This window comes from Schistocerca cancellata, chromosome 1 (assembly GCF_023864275.1).
Source record: "Schistocerca cancellata isolate TAMUIC-IGC-003103 chromosome 1, iqSchCanc2.1, whole genome shotgun sequence".
NCBI classification, from domain to species: domain Eukaryota; kingdom Metazoa; phylum Arthropoda; class Insecta; order Orthoptera; family Acrididae; genus Schistocerca; species Schistocerca cancellata.
This window is the reverse complement of record NC_064626.1, coordinates 1,282,203,884-1,282,227,838: the sequence shown is the minus strand read 5'-3', so window position 1 is coordinate 1,282,227,838 and position 23,955 is coordinate 1,282,203,884. Positions and strand designations below refer to the sequence as shown.

Genomic DNA, 23,955 nt, shown 5'->3' with positions numbered 1-23,955 from the left:
CCTCCTTTTTGTTCTACTCAAGTACCACGTGTTATGACTCTTACGTTCCATTTTAGAAGTTTTGACTCTTTAATTCCGGCCGGCCGCGGTGGCCGTGCGGTTCTGGCGCTGCAGTCCGGAACCGCGGGACTGCTACGGTCGCAGGCTCGAATCCTGCCTCGGGCATGGGTGTGTGTGATGTCATTAGGTTAGTTAGGTTTAAGTAGTTCTAAGTTCTAGGGGACTTATGACCTAAGATGTTGAGTCCCATAGTGCGTAGTCAATGCAGAGTATGACAGTTGCCAAAAGTACAGAAGTAGAATGGACACCTCAGTGAACAGATGGAAAGTTCATAATTTTATGAAAAAAAAAAATGGTGCACGGGGGAGATTTGAACATGGATCTCCCACATGGCGCTCAAATACCGTGATCACACAACCACGACCCCGTGATTAATGCATTCGCTCGATGTTGCACAGCTGCAGCTTGGGCTGTTCATTGTTTTTATTTTGCTTCTTTTTCTCACAGTTCAGTACACTTTCTTTCTGTTTTCATGCTTCATCTGTGTTCAGTTTTGACGGGGTATCCACTGAGCCATCTTATCACTAAATCTGAGGGGTGTGAGCGGAAAAGCCCAATTCTGTTCCACATAAGCGGGAACTGTTCCACAAGCACAACCATCATCCTTACAATTCACGGACGTGCAGGGTTGCAGGGAAGTTATGTGCGAACAAGCACGTACTTGCAGCACTACGTGCAATATAGTAGTTCGATTACGCAGGTTTTATTAATTCTTGTCAGATAATAGTTACATCCCAAGACTTTTGGAGCAGCGAATCCATACCTGACCTCTCTATTCTGTGTCATGTACAGTCACAGCGTGACATCGTTAGAAGAAGATCAGCTAAACAATAAAAAGTAATTTTTCATTGCGAAAGAAGATCAGGTAGTTGTTGTGATCTTCTCTACGAAGACTGGTTTGGTGCTTCTCTCCACGTTGTTCTGTTCTGCAAAAGTGCTGCAACCTACATCAATTACAACCTGCGTACTGTAATGAAGCCTAGGTCCCGTTCTGCAATTTTCACTCCTCACACGTCCTTCCATGACAATCGTGACTCTCCCTTGATAGCTCAAGATTTCCCGGTCAACCGGTCCTTCTTTTAATCCAGTTGTGCTAAAAATTTGTATAGGGCGTCTCAAAAGAAAGTTAATATTTAAAGAGCTCTCCGCGAATGCGCAACACATCGGAGCAGAGTGGCGGTACGGTTCATCGCTTGCTTGGCGCTTAGGAATTCAGTCGATAAGTAACGCCTCTCGAAAGTTAGATGCTTCCCTGTAGAGCTGACTGGAATATTAACTCAATTTTTCTAAGTCTGCTTCCAGCTGAGATCAGTATCCTGCTTTCAAATGTGCAGAATATTTTAGTTCTCTTTCCATTTAATTAGTCTTAAAAATTACTATTTTTTCGTTATTACATACTTTTTACCCAAGCTGTTCAGGAAGCAAAGTAAATTCTATACCTTACTAGATATCCCTTTTCTCTTGGAATAAGACGTTACACGGCGGCTACAATTAAACTTTCGCCACTTGAGAGGGCCCCGGCGGAAAACGAGTGTTGTAGGATAATGTAACTTTGTGGAAACATTTGTAAGGCCACGCAGGAAAAAAAACAACGAGTAAGCCACAGAAAGAAACACATTTCAATTCCCACATGACACAACTGCGTGCTATGTTTAAGTTCCAGGGGGGAGAGAGGGGGGCGGGGGTGGGGAGGTTCATTGTTACGATCGTCTGCATCGACGACAGCCTAGCGAATGCTCTGCTGCTCCCAGAAACAACGCTGGAGCGTAGAATGTTCAGGTGTCGTCACACTGCTTCAAGACACATTGCGTCCAGCATTATTAACCGTGACAACAGTCAATTCTTCAACAATATGTAGCGCAGTTAGCCGCCGACCTCTCCCAGTAGAAATTCCCAAACCGCCAATTAATTCGAATTTGCGAATCACGTTTTCCAACCTCGGCGCAGGAAGAGGATTTTTTCGTATCCCTTTAATGCGTCGTCATTCGCGAAGAGCTGCAGCACTGTTGCTGTTGTTTTGCTAAAGCAAGCCCTGCTCAACTTGCCCAACCTCGCTGACTGTCTGCAGCCGTAACGCACACTGGTACTTGCGATTCAACCCTACGTCGTTGTACCAGTACCGGTGCCTGACTGGAAGACATGATATTAACACTACTAACAACGTAAATCATGCAGCGCAGAATTTGAACATCGTTCCTATAAAGTTGGGTACCCATACGGTAACTAGTCTAAACAGGCTCAAGTTGCGACAGTTTACATATCAACACCCTGCACATATTAACTAATTATTTGTGACACAGCATATGTAAATTATTTCTCACACTGTCATCAGTGTTAGATTACTTACATAGATCTTTAGTTTCAGCAAAAGTGCAAATTTATATCGGCATATAAACGATGAGGTGCCCAGCTTTTCACCTAAAGTAAATTTTGTTTCCTTAACGACGTGTGCAACCTGTTTTCACCTACACGAGCAGTCTATTAATTACCGATTAAGTGTCACTATGATAATTTTCTGCATCAGCATAGCAGATCTGTACGAGAAAAAATTTAGTGAAACGACTCTTTCGTAAATTTGACTAGAAGTTACATTGGGTATTGGGTTTTTTGTGCTGTTGTTTCGGCCGTTCAGTAGGCGCCCAGCCTGGAAATTTTCCCTGCCATGGTAAGCAGTGGACCTCTGACTCCAAACGGTAAAGTAATAGAACTGCCTTCACTGGTGCACAGCACTTCCGTAGTACCTTTCAAACAAATGCAAGTAAGTGTCACATTCGCCTTTACTATGACGACAGAGCTTAAGTGATCGTCCCATTTCATACCGGTTCTTAGAACGTGGATAGGAATTAAGTAAAATGAAATAGTTACTTAAAATTAAACAAACTTTAGATGTCAGTGCCACTGATGATCAAAAACCACACTTACTCACAGTACGTGTTAAATTAAGCCTGTTTCTCCTTTTACAAGAATAACAAATAAGTTGTCTTCAGCTTGCCTTGCTAGCCGCAGTGCAGTTGAGGATGCGGTGCCAAAAACACGTCTGCAAATTCTTCACGTCTGTCAGGCCAAGCCGTCATAATGGCTGCCCCTAGTAAGGCTGCTTGCAGCACAGCTGTGCAGTCGCCGCAGCCCCATAATTTAGCCTGGTTAAGTCTTGCAACTGAGGCTAAGAGTCACCAGAGGCCACTTCTTAATGCAGAAGCGTTAGTAAACGATATCTCCTAATAACATGCTCATATGTGGGTAAAAAATAGTAATGTCTTGCGTACTGTACCAAAACACGACCTCTCACTATCATTGCTGGTGGTGTCCACTCTTCGTCGCTCAGGCTGTATGCGATTAACTTTTGCCCGCCCGATAAATGGTCTTCCCCAAAATGAAACGTACTAAGACCAGCTTTTACTCCTATCTCAACGTTGTCCGCCGGGTCTGCCTACTACACCTTTCGTCTTGTACAAAAGGCGTTCGCCAAATGGAACGACAAGTGCAAAAACTTTGCCTTCCTTGGGCGCAATGGCTTCCTTCTTTCTTCGAAAGAAATTTTATATTTTCCGTAATAAAAATAATATCCAGTTAAGGATGAGTTCATACCATACAGAAATGTGGCTCAGTGTGATTAAATGGAAAAGAAGGAAGAGAGAAAGCACACGTTTCTAACATGTAATTGGATATAAGTCATAGTGTCGTTCTCCCGCCTCTATCTGTTCATCTCGTCCTGCCCCTCTCTTTTTCCATCTCCTCTTCCTTCCCCCTCTCCTCTCCTCCTCCCTGTATCGCTGTCCCTCCTCTTCTCCCTTCTCTCTCTCTCTACATCTCCTGCCCCCTCAGTCTGTTCATCACCTCCTCCCCCTTATTCTTTGCCCATCTTCTCCACACCACTTTCTCCACCTCCTCCTGACCCTCTCTCGGTCCACCACTTCCTTCCCCGCTTCTGTGTCCGTCTTCTCCTCTCTCTGTATATTCCCTCTTTTCCGTTCTCTACATCCAGTTCCTCCTCTGACCTTAAGCCATGTTTATTGTTATTGCAAATTCAGATTCTGTAGCAGTATTCTAATCATAAGCCTATAAGCCAGGAATACAACTGTCCTGTTCAATAACAACGTCTCACTATTATACATATATTAAAAATATATTAGCGGTATGTGTCCATAAGATTGTTGCAGTAACGTGTGAGATTTGATGTAAATCGGTAGAGTGCGCTTTGAGATATTTGGTAATATTACATATTTATTTATATATTACATATATTAACAATAGATATGTAAAAACACGTACTTATCCGAATGCAACTGTGTGTCAAAATTTCGAATAGACTCATGAAGGTAGATACCGTGTTTCTTGAAGGCGTTAGATACAATACCCCATAGTCGTTTAATGAACAGAGTAAGAACATACGGACTATCAGACCAACTGTGTGATTGAAATGAAGAGTTCCTAGATAACAGAACGCAGCCTGTCATTCTCAATGGAGAGAAGTCTCCCGAAGTAAGAGTGATTTCAGATGTGCCGCAGGGGAGTATCGTAGGACCGTTGCTATTCACAATATATACAAATGACCTTGTGGATAACATCGGAAGTTCACTGAGGTTTTTTGCGGATGATGCTGTAGTATATCGAGAGGTTGTAACAATGGAAAATTGTACTGAAATGCAGGAGGATCTGCAACGAATTGACGCATGGTGCAGGGAATGGCAATTGAATCTCAATGTAGACAAGTGTAATGTGCTGCGAATAAATAGAAAGAAAGATCCTTTATGATTTAGCCACAATATAGCAGGTCAGCAACTGGAAGCAGTTAATTCCATAAATTATCTGGGAGTAAGCATTAGGAGTGATTTAAAATGGAATGACCATATAAAATTAAGCGTCGGTAAAACAGACGCCAGACTGAGATTCATTGGAAGAATCCTAAGGTAATGCAATCCGAAAACAAAGGAAGTAGTTTACAGTACGCTTTTTCGTCCACTGCTCGAATACTGGTCACCGGTGAGAGATCTGTACCAGATAGGGTAGATAGAAGAGAGAGAGAAGATCCAACGGAGAGCAGCGCGCTTCGTTACAGGATCATTTAGTAATCGCGAAAGTGTTACGGAGATGATAGATAGACTCCACTGGAAGACTCTGCAAGAGAGACGGTCAGTAACTCGGTTCGGGCTTTTGTTGAAGTTTGGAAAACATACCTTCACCGAGGAGTCAAGCAGTATATCGCTCCCTCCTACGTATATCTCGCGAAGAGACCATGAGGATAAAGTGAGAGAGATTAGAGCCCACACAGAAGCATACCGACAATCTTTCTTGCCACGAACAATACGAGACTGGAACAGAAGGGAGAACCGATAGAGGTACTCAAGGTACCCTCCGCCACACACTGTCAGGTGGCTTGCGGAGTATAGATGTAGATGTAGATGTAGAAGAACTATCGACGATTTAAGATTTTGAATAAACGAACATTTACGTTTATATTTGTGTAGATTCTGTAACATTAAAATAACTGCTTTTTACATTCTAATACACTTTCTCAGGATCATTAAATAAACACGTCAGATCTCGACAGCATACTACGTGCTTGGAATTTAACACTGTTCTATTATACATTTCTAGAGAAAGTAGATGGAAATAGGTGGTAGATATGTATATGGGAGAACAATTTGAGCACGTAATGAAGTCGAATCATCTGATGATGTGTTGCAAAGATATCGAAACTTGTTACGATACCGTTTGTGTGACGTGAAGCAGAAAAATAAGTAAATGAACTTTGTTTGCAGTAGTGTGGCTGTGTTACCCCAAGTTAGTAACCCTAGTCTGAGCGTCTTCCTGTATTTCGTTACAATCGTCCAACGCCATCCAGTAATACAGGGTGGGCAGAATGTAAAACTGGCGGCGATAACGTTTCACGCACCTTAAGGTAGGCAACCCACCTTACGTCATCCCCACCTCGGTTATAAGATTTAAGTTCGGTTGCCTACCTTTAGGTCCACGAAATGCTTCCGTGACTGTTACATTCTGCCCACGATGTACAAAGGAGTGCTGCGCGCTGCGATATGTGCTTGCTCCAGAGGAGGCCGGTGTGTGACGAGGCGGTTATGTCTGTGTTGGGCAGGAGCGGCCATGGACGGCGCGGAGACGGCGCTGGAGCAGCTGGTGACTGAGCGCGCGCAGCGGCTCTTCCTGCTGTCCGACGCCGAGCGCAAGGGCTTCATCGTCCGCAGGGACATGCAGGTAGGCTGCAGCTGGCGAACCTCGTCCGTCTAGTTAGTTATGTGTTCCATTGATCAATAGCACGGAAAAATCTTTATGATGTGGTACGTGTCAAATGCGCACAGGAAACAAGGTTTTTTTTTTTTTTTTTTTTTTTTTTTTGCAGTGTTATACCTAAATATTTCTGTTATCTTTCCCATTCCCTTAAATGGCACTAAATGCATATATTATACCTCTAGATTTATTTACTCATATTCAGGAATTCGTCTATGGTATAGAAGGTGTTGTCAAGGAAGTATGATTTCAATTTGTGTTTGAAACTGTTACTGCTGTCTGTCAGACATTTTATTTCATCTGGTAATTTATCAAAAAGTTTTATAGCAACAGATTTTACCCCTTTCTGTGCCAAAGATAGGTTAAGTAAAGGATAGTGTAGGTCTTTCTTTTTTCTGGTATTGTAATCGTGAATGTCGCTGTTGATTTTAAACTGGTCCATGTTGTTCGGAAAAAATTTCGTTACTGAGTACATGTACTGTGAAGCAGTTGTAAGAATTCCTAACCTTTTAAACAGTTGCCTACAAGATGTGCGACTATGAACCCCACACATTGTTCCAACTACTTTCTTTTGAGCAGTGAATACGTTTTGCCTAAGTGTTGAGTTGCCCCGGAATATTATTCCGTATGACATCAGAGAGTGGAGTATGCGAAGTATGTTAGCCTACTAATTGGATCCGCGAGACCAAGGCAACCGTGGCTACTCTGCGTGTTTAGTGGTGATTAGTTTGTATGTAGAGTATAACAAAACAATATCATAGACTACGAGGGCTTGTACGGGGTGTGTTGAATAAGATGGTCGTAGGGCGCTAAGAGCGTAGAAGTTACAGGGAGGGGATTGTGTTTGCCGCTAGGCCATCCCTGGGACAGCATACTTGAATTGTACCACTTGTAACCTCCCCACATAAAATATTTCACCGCAATCTCTCAACAGAAAATGTTAACATAAATAATATTCACGTTAAGTGTAACCTCCCCACAAAATAATTTGTACTAAAATATAATTATGATTCAAATTTTTTTAGTGTAACCTCAGAACAAAACTGGTTCCCATTTAATGTAAGCTCGAAACAGAAAAATTCCTAAACCTCGTATAAAAAATAAATTCAGTAACCTGGTAGAATTTGGACGACAGCAGCGCTGCGTCATGGCCCTGTAAGATCATTCTGAATAAAAAAGGAAAAATTCTTACCTCAATAAAAACGGTGAATATATCTGCTCTTATATAAAAATTTTCCGGCACAGCTCTGTGCAATGCTGGCCGATAGATTTGTGATTTTATGAAAGGAAGCAACTGATTTTTCTTTTGCAACAATAGGAATGATCATGGATTGAAGAAATTAGTAAATTCTTTAAATCGAAATGAATGTTTTTTAGAAATTACTTTATATCACCAAGATTATTATTAGGACATTTTTAAAAGATTTACATGGGACTTTACATAACATTATTTGATATGCGCAAGGCTGCTTTTTACCTTATACAATAATACTCAGGCTCCGGCATCGCTGCACCGCGACCGGCCCAGCCAACATGATACACCAGACAGGACTGACAAGCGCAGACAGGCGACTGCTCGCTAGCAACAACTTACTGCTACTGCTACACAGTTCGTACTGCAGTCAACACTGCTCTTTGGTCTCAGATTCTCTTATAGCTTACATATCGCAGGCAGCACATATCTCTTACACACTGACTCTGACGTCACTGCATTCAGGACTTCAATAGTGAACAAACCGCTAAGCCTAGTGTCAGCGTCTAAAACTCAGTTTTCTTGCGAAAGGGGTGTTCTTGTGGGAGGTGTTATCCCCTTTAACATACTTTACTTCAAATGGCTTTGGGCAAATGTCCATACAACCAAGGACAAAATCGAGGAACTGTCACCGTGCCTATACAAGATGTCCCAAGAGGAATGGTTAATATTAAGGGATATGACAGGAACAAAAATGTCTTCGTCTACAATAATATGAAACAAATCTCTTCTGTTGCAAGCACTTTGCTTTCCATATTTGAGAGGTGATACTGTGGATCAGAACAATAAAAAGTGTTCAGCAGACATGAGTTATAAAGTGCATCCCTTAAAAGTTATCGTGGTCGTGCGGTAGCGTTCTCCCTTCCCACGCCCGGGTTCAGGGTTGGATTCCCGGCGGGGTCAGGGATTTTCTCTGCCTCGTGATGACTGGGTGTTGTGTGCTGTCCTTAGGTTAGTTAGGTTTAAGTAGTTATAAGTTCTAGGGGACTGATGATCATAGATGTTAAGTCCCATAGTGCTCAGAGCCATTTTTTTTACCCTTAAAAGCTATGAGCACTTGTTCATCTTCGCTGCCGTAAAACACATCTCATATACTGAATAAGTGCTGATAGCTCTTAAGATACGCATTTTAGAGCCCATGTCTAGACAATTTCTTATTGTTTTGGGCCATAGTACCTCCTGCGAAAATGTGGAAAGCAAAGCGCTTACCGTAAAAGAGATTTATTTCACAGTATCGGAAACGTGCTCATCGCCCTTAATGTATGCGTTTTAAAGTCAGTTTTGTCTAGCCTTTTTTGCTTCGCATGATCGTTCCTGTGATAGCCCTGAACATTGACCAGTCCTCCTAGGATGCTCTCTGTAGAACGCTGAATCATTCAACACGACTCATTATGTTGACAATTTTCAGGCTAGATCCGGCTATACGCAGCTGAAAATCAACTTTATCATGGCATATACGATTTTTTTAAAGGCATCATAAAGTGACATAAGTTTTAGTTGCTTTTCAGTCGCTGCTCCTATTGCGTTCTTACTTCGCTGGCTTCAAAACTATTCCTCTGCTCCGTCTTTCGAATTTTCATCAGCGTAGTGTACAGGTATTCAAGGGAACATGAGGAAGGGATTTTTCAAATTGAATGAGTCGGCTTAAAAGTAATGAAACCATTGTATTCAGTTGCACGGATTACGGATGGCCACATCCAGGTCTATCTATGAGGCCATTAACCAGTTTCGGCAGCCACAAGATGTTAATTTCGTGCCGGAACTAAGTCCGTAGAAAACTGAAGGAGAGGATGCGCGTTGTTGCTAGCTACTAGGAGAAGCCGGTGCCAGAGGTCCTGCTTGGAATCGACACTCCCAGTTGACATCACGTGACTTCCCTCCCACACACACACTATTTGCTACCCACAGTGGGTGCAGGCTGTCAGCAGATCACGTTCCACGGGAACAAACAACTTCTACTGAAGCGACTGTTACACTTGGCAGGAATGCGACAGTGAATTATAATCTAACATTACAATATTAAAAAAAAGACACGAAAAGTTTTAAATACCAGTAAGATGGGCAAAATGCCGGCGAGAGCATGAACACAAATTTTCATCATCATGTTTTCGTATTCGCAGTACTGTGCTACTGAGAATGCGATAGATTGGAAGTAGAAGGACAGCAAGTAAGTAATTACACAAGCAGAGCAGCATCCACTCAGCTTGCCAATCGTAATACTTTTTTATTAATAAAAAAAGGCATAATAAAATTTACTTTACTCAGATCTAACCTAACAATTATGAGCATAACATTACAAGACAAAGAAAGTTAAAGATGATGCGCCATTCAAGTTAAACTTTTCCATAAAGTAACAAATTAAGGAACCAGTCAGAAGATCAGAACTTACTCAAAAGTCCAATGAGTTGATACATACATTAAAAAGTTTTATAATTTAAAGAACTCAGTCCCCCTGTAAGGAAGCTTATGTAGCATCGTTGGATCGCGTTTCTGAAGACTTGTTCCTATCCTCGATTTGTTCCTCTACAACCTCTCGAAGGTAAAATTTCTTCCATTCCATGATCTCGGCTGATACAGCCAATCGGTGTAAAAATTGAGATAAAACTACAGTATTGGTAGTCAGTAACGTGTTGCTACACGTTGCGTATTGAGAGAAACAACAGACCCAGAAAAGAACCCTGGGGGATGTTCTTCTGCCCTCCCCCCCTTTCCCCCTCTCTAAGTTTCATAACATTCGCAGCATCCTACTCACATGCAAATTTGTTCTCCGTTACTTGACTGCAGTACAGCCTTATGTTTTCTGCAAATGAAATAAACCATTGTTCAGATTCCCTCCCTAATTCCATAATGTTCCAAGTTACACAAAAGTATAAACGCGTTTGTCTTGCATTTAGTTGTCAAAAATGTTGGTGAGAGGGAGAGGGTAAGGCGTGGAGCGGGGAACCAGTCTCTTTCTCGCTTCCTTCTGCCCCGTGGCTTCTCACGGCCTGTCTTGTTGGCCATCTGATAAACGCTGTCTTACTGGTAGACTTATTAGTCAACTTTGCTATTCTGTGTTTTTTTGATCATCGTTTAATGTGGCCGATTTTCGTTTATTTTGTAATTAGAGTGCCGATGTAGAATTTGAAAATCTTTTGAAACGTGCGCGGAAACATCAGATCCGTGTCAGGAAACGGACTGGAAAAGCCCTACCATTGTCCATATTTTCACTGAACAAAACGAAAGGTGTGTTGTGACGAAACCATGTTTCAGTGGCTGCAAAGCGCAGACTCATAAAATATATATACCGTCTCTACTAATACCGCATCTATCATTACAAAGAAAAAATGTGACGCTCTTATGCATTTACATGGTTCGAACGTAGTCAAGTCATTCACTGTTAGGATCATAATGCAATCTCGCTGCTAAAAAATGTTTTTGAAAGTTACGTGCCGGCCGCGGTGGTCTAGCGGTTCAGGCGCTGAGTCCGGGACCGCGCGACTGCTACGGTCGCAGGTTCGAATCCTGCCTCGGGCATGGATGTGTGTGATGTCCTTAGGTTAGTTAGGTTTAAGTAGTTCTAGGGGACTGATGACCACAAAAGTTAAGTCCCATAGTGCTCAGAGCCATTTGAACCATTTGAAAGTTACGTATTATGCTGCTGTGGACCAGATCTCAGTGCACGCCAAACGCGCTGTCACATTAACGTTATGTGGATTCTTCCCAGCAGACGCTACTATTATTGAATGTGCCTCTCCATAATTCATGCAAAGGCGACAAAAATTTTAAAAAAGAAAGATTAAGAAACAGAAAAATACGATAGCATACTCTCACAGTATTCGAGACACCCTGCTAATACTTAACGAACTCACAATGAAAATAGTTCCAATTGGTGTTTTCTGGGTGAAGAATATTGCTTGCAAAGCCACGGAGCGGTTCCAAAACATGGTATAGGATGTAAGAGAAGGGTAGTATGCGTAGTAAACAAGCTTTCAAGTTAAAGTTCAGAGATTATATATATCAATGACAGGCTTCCACCCTAAACATGAATGTTTATATCGATATTGTATCAGTAACCATTTTTTTAAATTATGAAAATAGTGTATTTTTTAATGCACTACTATTAATGAGTTGGACCTAAGACGGCTTTAGCTATATCTGCCCATTCATGTAGAGAGGATCGGCGCCGAACGCAAAGTGTAAAAATATACTGCCAGGTGTGGGGTTCGAACCCACGCTCCCTATTGGGAACCAGAACTTAAGTCTGGCGCCTTAACCGCTCGGCCAACCTGGCTACGTTGTGAATTTGGCACATATTTTGCTTTTCTCGTTCTGCATCTCTTGCAGGCCGTACGGACAGCTACGAATATTTTCGTGTACGTTACACGTAGGCGCTCGCCGCCGATGCACTTAGCAAACATTGACCTGCGTCTCGTATTCTCCGGTAGACTATTTGCTCAGCGATCGGAAATTTCTGCAGAGGAGTCGTCGTTGCAGAGTACCTGTTTGCTCACCTTGTGAGTAACTTACAGCAATAGAAAATGAAGCAAGACGTGGATATGATGTGGTTGTTGTGATGCAAATGAGCTGCAGAGATAAAGCAGGAATTCGTGCACTTTTCCTCTATCCATTAAGCAGGGATGTAGAAATATTTTTGTGAAGATGGATCATACAGACTTTTTGAACCTATAGATACGTGATTAAAAAGACACACACTACAGACATCAGAATGGGCGAGTTGTCACTAAAGGTAAAAATACAAGCATGCTGTCGAAGTGTCTGTTTCTGTATTTGAATCATTGTTTTAATTTTTGTTACACGATGTTGCAAAAATTTCCATAGGTGTTATACTTTCCTCATCCTTCTACGAACTTCTCGGCGTGTGTGTTAAGTGTGTATTACGCGAAGTTTCGCTGCGCGGCCGAGCGCGGTCAGCGTTGATAATAGAAATGACTGCAACGACTTAGCTATGTACTCTGTGGAACGAACGACGCTTACTACGTGGGATAGCATTATGAACTTAAGAGATTTTCTTCGCATTATTTCTAGTTAAAGGAAAAGTTGTAATTTATCAAATTAAGTCCAACATGGTACGAGAATCTACACACTGTATTGAAGGATGCTGAAGTAGTGAATTGTGAAAATTCTGAAAATATAAAATTATCTACTTAATTAAGATACTTTCAGTGAATTCCTCGATAATTATTGAGTCCTATTTCATATACCAGGAACTTTCTCGACGTAAGATACAGGGAAGCGGGTAGGATGACGGGCTTGGACGAATCCTGCAAAGCGGTCCTTGCGATTCACGTAAACTTTTAAAAAACGGAAATGCCTGTTAATGCACTACATAGCAATCATACTACACGCTGAGCGTCGTCATAGCGCATCAGACGAATTCCCTGACTCTTAAATCAGACGCAGCATTTCATGGCAGATACATTTCAAAAAATTCTTTGAGGTTTCTTTGACGCTACATTTACATTTGATCTGTAATACAGAGAGTCAACACCCGGTGACGATGGAGACATTGAATTCCTTTCTACAAAAAGAGAAATCTAGTCACAATCAACAAACATCTGATAGACTATAAACATAAATGCCAACTAGACCTTTTTACAGACATACAGTTAATTGTTTATTTGGCCGTCAGCATTCAATTTTATAAACATTGTTTCAATATTCTAGTTATTCAACACCCGGTGACGATGGAGACATTGAATTCCTTTCTACAAAAAAAGAAATCTAGTCACAATGAACAAACATCTGATAGACAATAAACATAAATGCCAACTAGACCTTTATTACAGACATTCAGTTAATTGTTTATCTTTGCCATCAGCATTCAATTTTATAAATATTGTTTGAATATTATGGTTATGTAAAATATATTGTCTTCCTCAGATGTGGAGCACACATACTGTTCCTTATTGTTTGGAGTCCATCCAAACTGTGAATGGGACACGGTGCAACACGCTAACGATTTATTCTGTCGCCATCAATAAAAGAGTCTCACAGAAATTTAGGACTATCCAGAAAGCTATTCCAGTACATAAAAAGTTATCAGTGAGTAGAATTTTCGAAATGATATTATCGTCATATGACTGTGTGGAATATGTTTATTTCACGATCTAGATTACGGCCTTAGCCATACTATTCTCAACATGAAAATGGTCGAAGGCCGAAATATAGATCGGGTAATAAATATACTCCTTACTGTCGTACTGTCAAATGCCTGTAATATCATTCAGAAAATTCTACATGACAGCAGCCCCACAAAAAGAAAGAAATCAGCAATGAGAAGATGTCATAATATTACACCCTCACCAGCAAAGGCCGTAAAAGACACTTTACTGAGCGTTGAGATGTTTCCCGACGTGATTTAAGCAAACGATAGGCGGATCCTTTGCCTTATTTAAACATCTGTTCCTGCTCATTCAGTTATACTCCATTACAATCTCCAAACCCTTCTTCGCAACATTGTCCCAAAAATTTGTCCCCGCGATGAGATTTCAAGCTCACAGATGAGGCCGCGTTTAACTAAACCATAGGGTTACCAAAAATAAACTGCCGGACGAGAGAAGTGAAGTACGCAGCAGATGTGGCCGCACGTCAGCGTAACTTTGTACACGTGTACACCAGCGGCAGGTTTGTTAAATGCTTCGAGCTGTAATTCTCTCCGATGGGTAAACGGCCACCAGAGCGCAGTACCTTTGTACGAGTTTAGTGAAATTACCATGCCTGGTATGGTATCCAGGAGTGAACAGAATCACATGGTGAATGATCACTGCGGAAGACACGGCGATGTCGCGTACTCATGTGAGAAAGCGTTATCAGTTTTTGACAGAGTTTGAACTGGGTCTCGTTGCTGGTCTTCATTCAGCTTGCTGGTCGAATCTAGATTTGGAGTGGACTGGGATGGCGCTGGTCTGATGCTGGACTGCATGGAAACGTGAGGGCAGACATACTCGCCGTCAAGGTCACGATCGACCAAGTTAACCATCACAAGGAAGGGTCGGTTTACTGTGCACTACACATCCCGACACGTCTGCACCTGCTACGGTCTGTGTTATGAGTCATAATACACCACAGATCGGAGACTAACAGCAGCCACACCGGCGAATGCGTTATTTGCCAATAACACAAACGGATGCGTTTACAGAGGTGCCGTGACGGGGAAGCATGGATTGTTGATGAAAGGCGTCACACTGTCTGTATTCAGCGGTTCTGTACTGTCCCGGACGACATCTTCGGCGAGTTTGGGCGGCGACTTGGGAGTGGCCTCATTTCTCCGAAGTGTTGGAGAGGCACAGCGATGCTACCCCTGGCGTCATACGTCTCCGATTCACTAATTTAGTAGAATGCATGAGTACTAATTTAGCAGAATGCATGATTGTGTGCTGTTTCCACATCTACATTCATTCTCTGCAATGCACTACACGGTGCTCGGCTTAGAGTAGCCTGTACCAGGTGTAGCCGTCCCCTTTGCAGTTGCACTCGCAAATGGAGCGAGGATGTTGTGGGTTGGCAGGAGACCCAACACCGGGTACTAGAGGAAGCCGAAAGGCACGCGCTTTAGCTCACGCAGGCTGGCGTGAGGTCTGGAACAGGGCGAGGAAATTAGACTTTAGAAAAACGGACGTAGCTGGTGGAATACTTAACTTTCATCCATTAATGATGAGCGTCGCTCTTGACTGTACATGATTCACAATATCAATAGTAACTGGTAATGGCGCCTTGCTAGGTCGTAGCAAATGACGTAGCTGAAGGCTATGCTAACTATCGTCTCGGCAAATGAGAGCGTATTTTGTCAGTGAACCATCGCTAGCAAAGTCGGTTGTACAACTGGGGCAAGTGCTAGGAAGTCTCTCTAGACCTGCCCTGTGGCGGCGCTCGGTCTGCAATCACTGATAGTGGCGACACGCGGGTCCGACGTATACTAACGGACCGCGGCCGATTTAAAGGCTACCACCTAGCAAGTGTGGTGTCTGGCTGTGACACCACAGAGGAAAAACGACTTTTTGCATGCTGCCCCACGACCCCAAATTTCTATTGTCTTCGTGGTCCTTACGCGAAATATACCTTGGAGGCAACAGAGTCGTTCTGCAGTGAGCCGAAAATGCGAGTTCTCTTAAATTTTCACAATAGTTTTTTCTGCAAAAAAGAACATCTTCCCACCAGAGATTCCCATACAAGCTCACGCAGCATGTGCACACTACTCGTGCGGTGATCGAATCTACGGGCAACAAATCAAGCAGCCCGCCCCTGAATTGCTTCGATGTCTCCGTTTAATCAGACCTGTCGGAGATCCAAAACACTCGACCAACACTGAAAAATTAGTCGCAGTAGTGATATATACGGTATCACTTCCAGTCAATCGAAGCCGACAATTCGCCTTCTTTACAGGTTGGTTCAACAGTTCTTACAGTACATCCAATATACACTCCTGGAAATTGAAATAAGAACACCGTGAATTCATTGTCCCAGGAAGGGGAAACTTTATTGACACATTCTGGGGTCAGATACATCACATGATCACACTGACAGAACCACAGGCACATAGACACAGGCAACAGAGCATGCACAATGTCGGCACTAGTACAGTGTATATCCACCTTTCGCAGCAATGCAGGCTGCTATTCTCCCATGGAGACGATCGTAGAGATGCTGGATGTAGTCCTGTGGAACGGCTTGCCATGCCATTTCCACCTGGCGCCTCAGTTGGACCAGCGTTCGTGCTGGACGTGCAGACCGCGTGAGACGACGCTTCATCCAGTCCCAAACATGCTCAATGGGGGACAGATCCGGAGATCTTGCTGGTCAGGGTAGTTGACTTACACCTTCTGGAGCACGTTGGGTGGCACGGGATACATGCGGACGTGCATTGTCCTGTTGGAACAGCAAGTTCCCTTGCCGGTCTAGGAATGGTTGAACGATGGGTTCGATGACGGTTTGGATGTACCGTGCACTATTCAGTGCCCCTCGACGATCACCAGTGGTGTACGGCCAGTGTAGGAGATCGCTCCCCACACCATGATGCCGGGTGTTGGCCCTGTGTGCCTCGGTCGTATGCAGTCCTGATTGTGGCGCTCACCTGCACGGCGCCAAACACGCATACGACCATCATTGGCACCAAGGCAGAAGCGACTCTCATCGCTGAAGACGACACGTCTCCATTCGTCCCTCCATTCACGCCTGTCGCGACACCACTGGAGGCGGGCTGCACGATGTTGGGGCGTGAGCGGAAGACGGCCTAACGGTGTGCGGGACCGTAGCCCAGCTTCATGGAGACGGTTGCGAATGGTCCTCGCCGATACCCCAGGAGCAACAGTGTCCCTAATTTGCTGGGAAGTGGCGGTGCGGTCCCCTACGGCACTGCGTAGGATCCTACGGTCTTGGCGTGCATCCGTGCGTCGCTGCGGTCCGGTCCCAGGTCGACGGGCACGTGCACCTTCCGCCGACCACTGGCGACAACATCGATGTACTGTGGAGACCTCATGCCCCACGTGTTGAGCAATTCGGCGGTACGTCCACCCGGCCTCCCGCATGCCCACTATACGCCCTCGCTCAAAGTCCGTCAACTGCACATACGGTTCACGTCCACGCTGTCGCGGCATGCTACCAGTGTTAAAGACTGCGATGGAGCTCCGTATGCCACGGCAAACTGGCTGACACTGACGGCGGCGGTGCACAAATGCTGCGCAGCTAGCGCCATTCGACGGCCAACACCGCGGTTCCTGGTGTGTCCGCTGTGCCGTGCGTGTGATCATTGCTTGTACAGCCCTCTCGCAGTGTCCGGAGCAAGTATGGTGGGTCTGACACACCGGTGTCAATGTGTTCTTTTTTCCATTTCCAGGAGTGTACATCCGGCGACATTTGCTCAACGTCCAGTGTACAACCCGATTGAAGCCCTAGAATATCTTTCACAAAGCATAGTACAGCGAAGAAATTTAATTTTGTTCAAGTCCACAGCCTGAATGTGTATTGAGAACCAAAATACGGTCCAAGTAGGCTCTATTCTTTTTAGCGTCTTTGCGATCGCCCAATTTCAAATTTGAATCATTTTTAAGCCGAAAGCTTAAGATACATGCTTGAAAATCACCCAAGGCTGAAATCGGACCATCGCACAGATAATGAAAGGAATACAGACAGCTTTAACCATCCTTTCACTCTCGAAACATATTGCAGCTTTTAGTTCCTTTCAAATTCGAATGGTTCAATGGCTCTAAGCACTATGGGACTTAACAGCTGTCATCCATCAGTCCCCTAAATTTAGAACTACTAACCAAAGGACATCACACACATCCTTGCCCGAGCCAGGATTCGAACCTGCGACCGTAGCAGCACCGCTGTTCCAGACTGAAGCGCCTAGAACCGCTCGACCACAGCGGTCGCCTTTACTTTCTTTCGATGTATCGATACACAGTGATATTTTTGAAGTTCTGCCAGTCACAGCGAGTAAAAAAAGTGCGCTGGGACTGTGTTGTACAATTATTTGCAAAAGCGGGAATCACGTACCCTTGAATTCGTTCTATAACTCCTTTGCGGGATGCGAGTGTGCGTTATCGTCCTGGAAGGTCACTTTCTACACACCCGAGATCCCACCGCATAATGTGAATGTCTGCAGAACTTTTAGTGATTCCTGTTTAAGGTGATTCGAAAAAATTTGCACCTGTTGCACAGCTGCGAGCGTAAATGGACGTTAGTCTCAGATTCAAGGGGAGCAGGGAAAGAAAGCATCAGCCATCTGAAACAATTACCTTTACTGGAAAAAAAAGTCTTTTCTAACGTGTAGAGAGATGCGGTGCGGAGTAACATTCACTACCAGCGTGTTGCTCCACGCCGAACATCACAGCATGTAATCCGTGAGAGATGAAGGCTCGGTATTGACAGTTCAGGCGCGCAGACTGCAATGTTGCCGAACGTGGCTTAACGGCACTCCGCGCCCGATCGCTACAACACGTGTTCTCTAGCAGCAGGAAAAAAAACAGCGACAACGTGCAGGTTGTATTTGTATGCGTGAATTTATACGCGGCTGTTACTTGCCATACATAACCTTGAAAAACTGAAAAGAGCTATTTAGTATGTAATATGATGAAGTATTATAAGTTACTTATTAAACTTCGCAATATAAATGAAAATTATTTTCGCAAAATCGTCCAACAACAACAGCTTTTGTTTCCGTTGTTAAATACTAGCATCATTAATCAGTCCACAATGAGCTACCAAATAATTTACCAGTAAATTAACAGTTATAATCTGAAGAAGGTACCCAAGGTGAGGATAGGCCAGTCATATGTTTCCCTCCTTATATTCCTGGGGCTGTTTTAGTTACACTAATGGGAAAACGCCACTCACATTGAGGCGTAGCGCCGTATACCGATCCTGCCTTGGAGGCGGTTAAGTGGGAGATGTGTCTCAGAGCTAGATTGACAGATGGTGACGCGAGACTGGACGAGCACGTAGTTTATGTATCTGCCGATGGAGGACAATATTGTGCCCACTAGAGTGCACTAAAGTAATAGAATGTTTTTCATAAACTTTTCTAGTATTTTCATAAAGTGTTACTATGTCTTTTTGTGTAGGTAAAATGTTATAAATGTGTTTTAGCAGTATGAATGATGCGTGAGTGTGGTTTAAGGTTAATATGAAGATAATTGTTTAACGAGTTATGTAGTGGCATATAGTGTGGGAACATTTCGAAGAAGTATGGATGTGGACAAAGGGGATTTTTTAGAATAGATTTGAAAAGTAAGTTTATGGTAAAAGGAAAAGTTGATTCAGGTATAAATAACAATAGTAAATAACTTTATGCATAAACAAAACTTCATTGTATTAGATAATTACGTCGGTAAAAAGTGCAGTCGTTAGGTTTACTACTTTGCGATTGGTTATTGATGAAAAGCGCGGACTGACGCGGGAGAATGTTGTTTTGCTATTGGCTGTTGAGTAAACTGACCAATGCTAAAGCAATATTGTTCGCGCGCCTTTCTCTTCTGGGAGAGAAGACTTAAGAGTATTCTAGGGAGGACGGAGCCTAAAAAAAATGGCTCTGAGCACTATGGGACTTAACATCTTTGGTCATCAGTCCGCTAGAACTTAGAACTACTTAAACCTAACTAACCTAAGGACATCACACACATCCATGCCCGAGGCAGGATTCGAAACTGCGACCGTAGCGGCCACGCGGTTCCAGACTGAAGCGCCTAGAACCGCACGGCCACACCGACCGGCGACGGAGCCTAGCCATGAAACAGTTCGGACGTGTGTAGTAGTAGTTCCGATGGAAATGATAACTTGTCGGATCTAGCAGTGTTTCATACATCAAAAGTGTGGTAAAGTGAAGGCATAATTATTCCGATGGGTGTGAAGAAATAACGGAATTTTTAAGTGAATTTTGTGACGAGAAAAGACATATATTCCGCGTGGTGTATTGAGCAGGTCGGTGGCTAAAAACTGTGACTGCGTTAGGTACCGACAGACTTAATATATGGCGAGCATTCTCAACCAAAAACAATAAGAATTTTTGTAGGTATTACGTTTTCGGGAAATGCAACACCATAAACTTGCTAACATGAGCGAAAGGGATTGTGAGTGACTGCGTTAAGACCAGCACGGGCTTGGAAGTGATACTTTTTCACCTAAGTTTCAGAATATATTAAATAAGAAAAAAATTTTCAACCATTCATTTCGTGTGAAAACTTTCTCCCGAAACGTAGATTTAGTGACTTCAATTGCAGCCTGGTTCACGTCGAAGTACAGTAGGTTTCGCTCGGCTTCCCTACTGATGATCTGCTGAGACAATGTTCACAGGTAGGTGAAGGTTCGTCGTAAAGGGACGGAAAGAACCGCGCCGCCGCAACATTACTGTCAGAATCTGATTTAGAATAGTTTTCTTCAGCACTACTCGAACTATCACTGCCTCTCAGCTTCAACAAAGCTTTCGGTTTTGGCTGCCTCTCTGATGACATGTGCAGTGCTTGTCACTTGATTGAAAGCTGCTAAGGGGATTTTCATCATCAGAGATGGTGAATTTTTTATTGCCTGGAGCAACGTTATTTTTTGTTGACGCCCATATCCCTTAAATGACAATGGAATGGCAGAAACCGAACGATTTCATGCCTGTTTTAACACTCTCGTCAGTTACCGATTTTGGAAATTGTGGTCTCTTTGGGGTCACAGATTTGAGCAGTTCCGCCCTCTTCAAATCTTGTCTGAAATACAATTATCATCCTTTCATTCTCTGAATAGTATGGTCTTTCTTGCTGCCAAAGTTTATGTCTTATCTTGAACAACGGACTGATATGCGGCATTATCCATAACTATCACTGATTCACATAATCGATGTCTCGAACCCGTTTTGAAAAACTACATTGTTCATCTGTTCTTGATAATCACCTGTGCTTTTGGAACGAAACATTAACAAGCATTTTGGAACAAAACTGTCGGATGTACTTGCTTGTGAAAAAAAATTCACTCTTCTGTTCCTACAGGCACTGCCATGGTCCCCTGAGGTGTTCCATCACTCCAGTCCGTACGTAATGAACGGCTGGCATTAATCCATGTTTCAACTATCCACACTATATTTTCGAATCTTACTTCCATGGTCCTGCGCAGAAATATGCACCGCTATGCAACTACCTCTGCCCTTACCATTGATGTTTTACATTCGTTAAACACTGAATAACTGAAGCCTATCTTTCAGAACAGCATGCAATGCAAATTTGCTTCCTTTAAAAAAATCGTCATTTGGAGGCGACTCGAGTAATTTAGATAAAATGGGCTATTCCATTCTTTCATAATAGCTGTACATATGACTACGAACAGCGTTATTCTCATAATCGTTCAAAGCTGTCACTTGCTTCTTTCTTAGCCCCCTCTTTCCTGGTGTGTGCATCCCACACTATAGCTGGATTCTCCTTCGTATGTTGACCACAAAATGATCTTGCTGTCGCTGTTCAAGACTGATCCACTCTTCGACGGCGGAAACAATGGTCATCAAGTGTGTCAAGAAGCGCTCTTGTGACGACGCACTGCAAGTTTCAACTGATCACAAACATATTCATTGCGAGTTAGGTCAAAGCAAACCATTCGGTCGACTCCTTCATTCTGGAAGAACGTGTTCACAAGACGGGCACCACAGTTTTGACTGTGGGATAGACGCTCCAGTCTTGGTACTGCACAGTGGTCAGTTACCTTGAGTAGCGATGAGAGGCGTATGAGGTGCTTACACGTTACTGGGTCAAAACATAACTGACCCACCTGCCTGCTTATCCCTTGGAACTGCGTCGTACAGTGCTATCTGGCCGTCTCCACACCCTGCTAAGAGCGTTATCAGGCGTCAGGTCGAAACGCGTACGGTTCGACTCATTTCACTGATAACATCGCTATATTCTGTCTTATCCAAAGAGGCAGGGATGTTGACATTCCGAGGTCGATGATGTACTGCTTACCATAGCGCTTTGGCCTAATGGGAGGCACAACACTGTAACAAAACAACTCTGTGGGCTACCAAAATTTTTCCTTGCAGTTTTACTTTGCGATGTATTCTTCTACGAATCAACGTTTGTAAATAAGTTTACTAATACTTGTTTGGTGAAGTGAAATGTTTCCTCATTGTGAAGTTAAATAAATGTTAGTTGTAAGCTAGTGTAAGTAGACACGCTGGCTTAGTCAGGGTGCTGCTATATTGTCAGAGAGTATAATGAACTATCACATGCATTATCGCTGAGCGCGCAAGCGCGCCACCAATTCAGTGCAGCGTAGAAGAGAACGTAGGAAAAGTGTTGAGAGAGACAGTCGAGTAGAATCGCGCAGCGGGTCTTTTATTGCGAAATGGTAGTAACACAGTGTGAAAGCATATAAAGGATCGGCGAGTAATCTGGTATGGAAGGGCGAAGTATAGCGTATTAAATGGTTGCAGTATAATTATCGCAAGAGGATACACATCAACATGAAGAGTAGTGTTGGCAGAATTTCATTTGTTATGGAGCTACAAAAGGAGAGCCTATGCCACACATTGTCAGCGAACAATGTTGTACATTGCCCCGACGCCATCTCAGTCTAGAGTAGCTGCCAACTAATTAATTGGTCAGACTTGTATACGGCTAGCCAGCATCGTAGTTCATTTTGTTTTTAAATAATATCGAGTTGTACTAAAGTGTTAACCTTCAATTTTACGTAAGACAATATACCTAAGGAGGTTCAGTCCTATCCATTATTGATGATCTGAGAGAGTTGTGATAACTGAGAAACTATTGCAGTGTTTTATGAAAGAAATCATTGCAATTAAAATTTCAATAATATACGATACTACAATTAATAGAAGTGCTCGAGTCTAGTAAAAAGTAATTTGAAAGACAGTACTTAATGGTGCAAGATTCAGTAAAAGATATTTTTTGTATATTTTTCATGGATAAATAAGTTTTTCATTTTACGCAACTGCAGCCTATCTGAAATATTTGTTAATGTCTTGAGCAAACAATAATATAACTGCACAAAGTGGTTAGGAGTAATTGTTAATGAGTGGTAATAAAAGCTGAAGTTGCATGAATCCAGTAAGTTCGATAAAATAATATCACGAACTTTGCCTTTTTTTTACAATCGAAGTTTTGAATTTGCAAATTACATAACTGTTACTCACAGGAAAGTAATTATTGAATGACGCTATATCATTACGATAATTTTCAAGCTGATTGACAGCATTCAGTAATGAAGAAATATAAAAACGTTTCTGAGATAAAGACAGTAAGCATTGCGGTGAGTGACGTCACGAATTTTTGTATTTACGTAACCGTTTACTAGTGATGAGGTTTTGTTGTTCTTTGATTATTATTAACTGATTTCCATGAGCTGCTACCTAATTGAAAGGTATTCGTTCACTGTGACATATTAATTTGAAATCCCAATAGAAAATTATTTACTAATTTTGTGCTGTGTTCGCCTTGCAACAATTCAAGCATTTTTACGTAAGTTTTTCCCATTAAGAAACAGTGATTATAATGACAGTAATTTTGATCACATAGTGAGCTGATAACCGCTGATTTTCTTTAATTCATTAACTAACCTTATAACATTTTACAAATGTAACTAATTACTTTTTTAATTCCATCCAGCCAAATTTTACATTTATTTACTTGAACCAAAATTTTACTTCCTGTCGTCACCGTTGCAAGTACAGAGCACTGGTGATTCGGTTATAACTGCACCTACATCTCACGAATTTCATTTATTCTTCGGAGTAGATGCCTTTCCCGCTCAACAGGGAACTTTACGTACACAAGTCCATTTAAGTTCTAATTAACCAGAAGTGTACGGGGTGGTTACAACACGTCTCGCGAGAATCTCTTTAGGCTGCTGCGGCCAGTCCGACCACTTGCTGCGAGAATTCGTGCTGCTTGAATTAGCGTGGCGTG

The 23,955-nt window shown here is 42.8% G+C and overlaps 1 protein-coding gene and 1 non-coding gene across 3 annotated transcripts in view; one reads left to right on the top strand and one right to left on the bottom strand.

The window, feature by feature from the left end:
- LOC126095093 (EF-hand calcium-binding domain-containing protein 4A-like) overlaps nucleotides 1-23,955 on the top strand; it is an 850,382-nt gene that overhangs the window by 170,403 nt on the left and 656,024 nt on the right. For both annotated transcript variants that reach the window (XM_049909810.1, XM_049909791.1), the window contains exon 2: nucleotides 6,158-6,276. In XM_049909810.1, coding sequence (XP_049765767.1) covers nucleotides 6,166-6,276 — 111 coding nt within the window. In that variant the 5' untranslated portion in view covers nucleotides 6,158-6,165. The remainder of the gene's footprint in view (nucleotides 1-6,157; nucleotides 6,277-23,955) is intronic.
- Nucleotides 11,752-11,834, bottom strand: Trnal-uaa (transfer RNA leucine (anticodon UAA)). The gene has a single exon. It is a non-coding gene; the product is annotated as a tRNA-Leu (tRNA).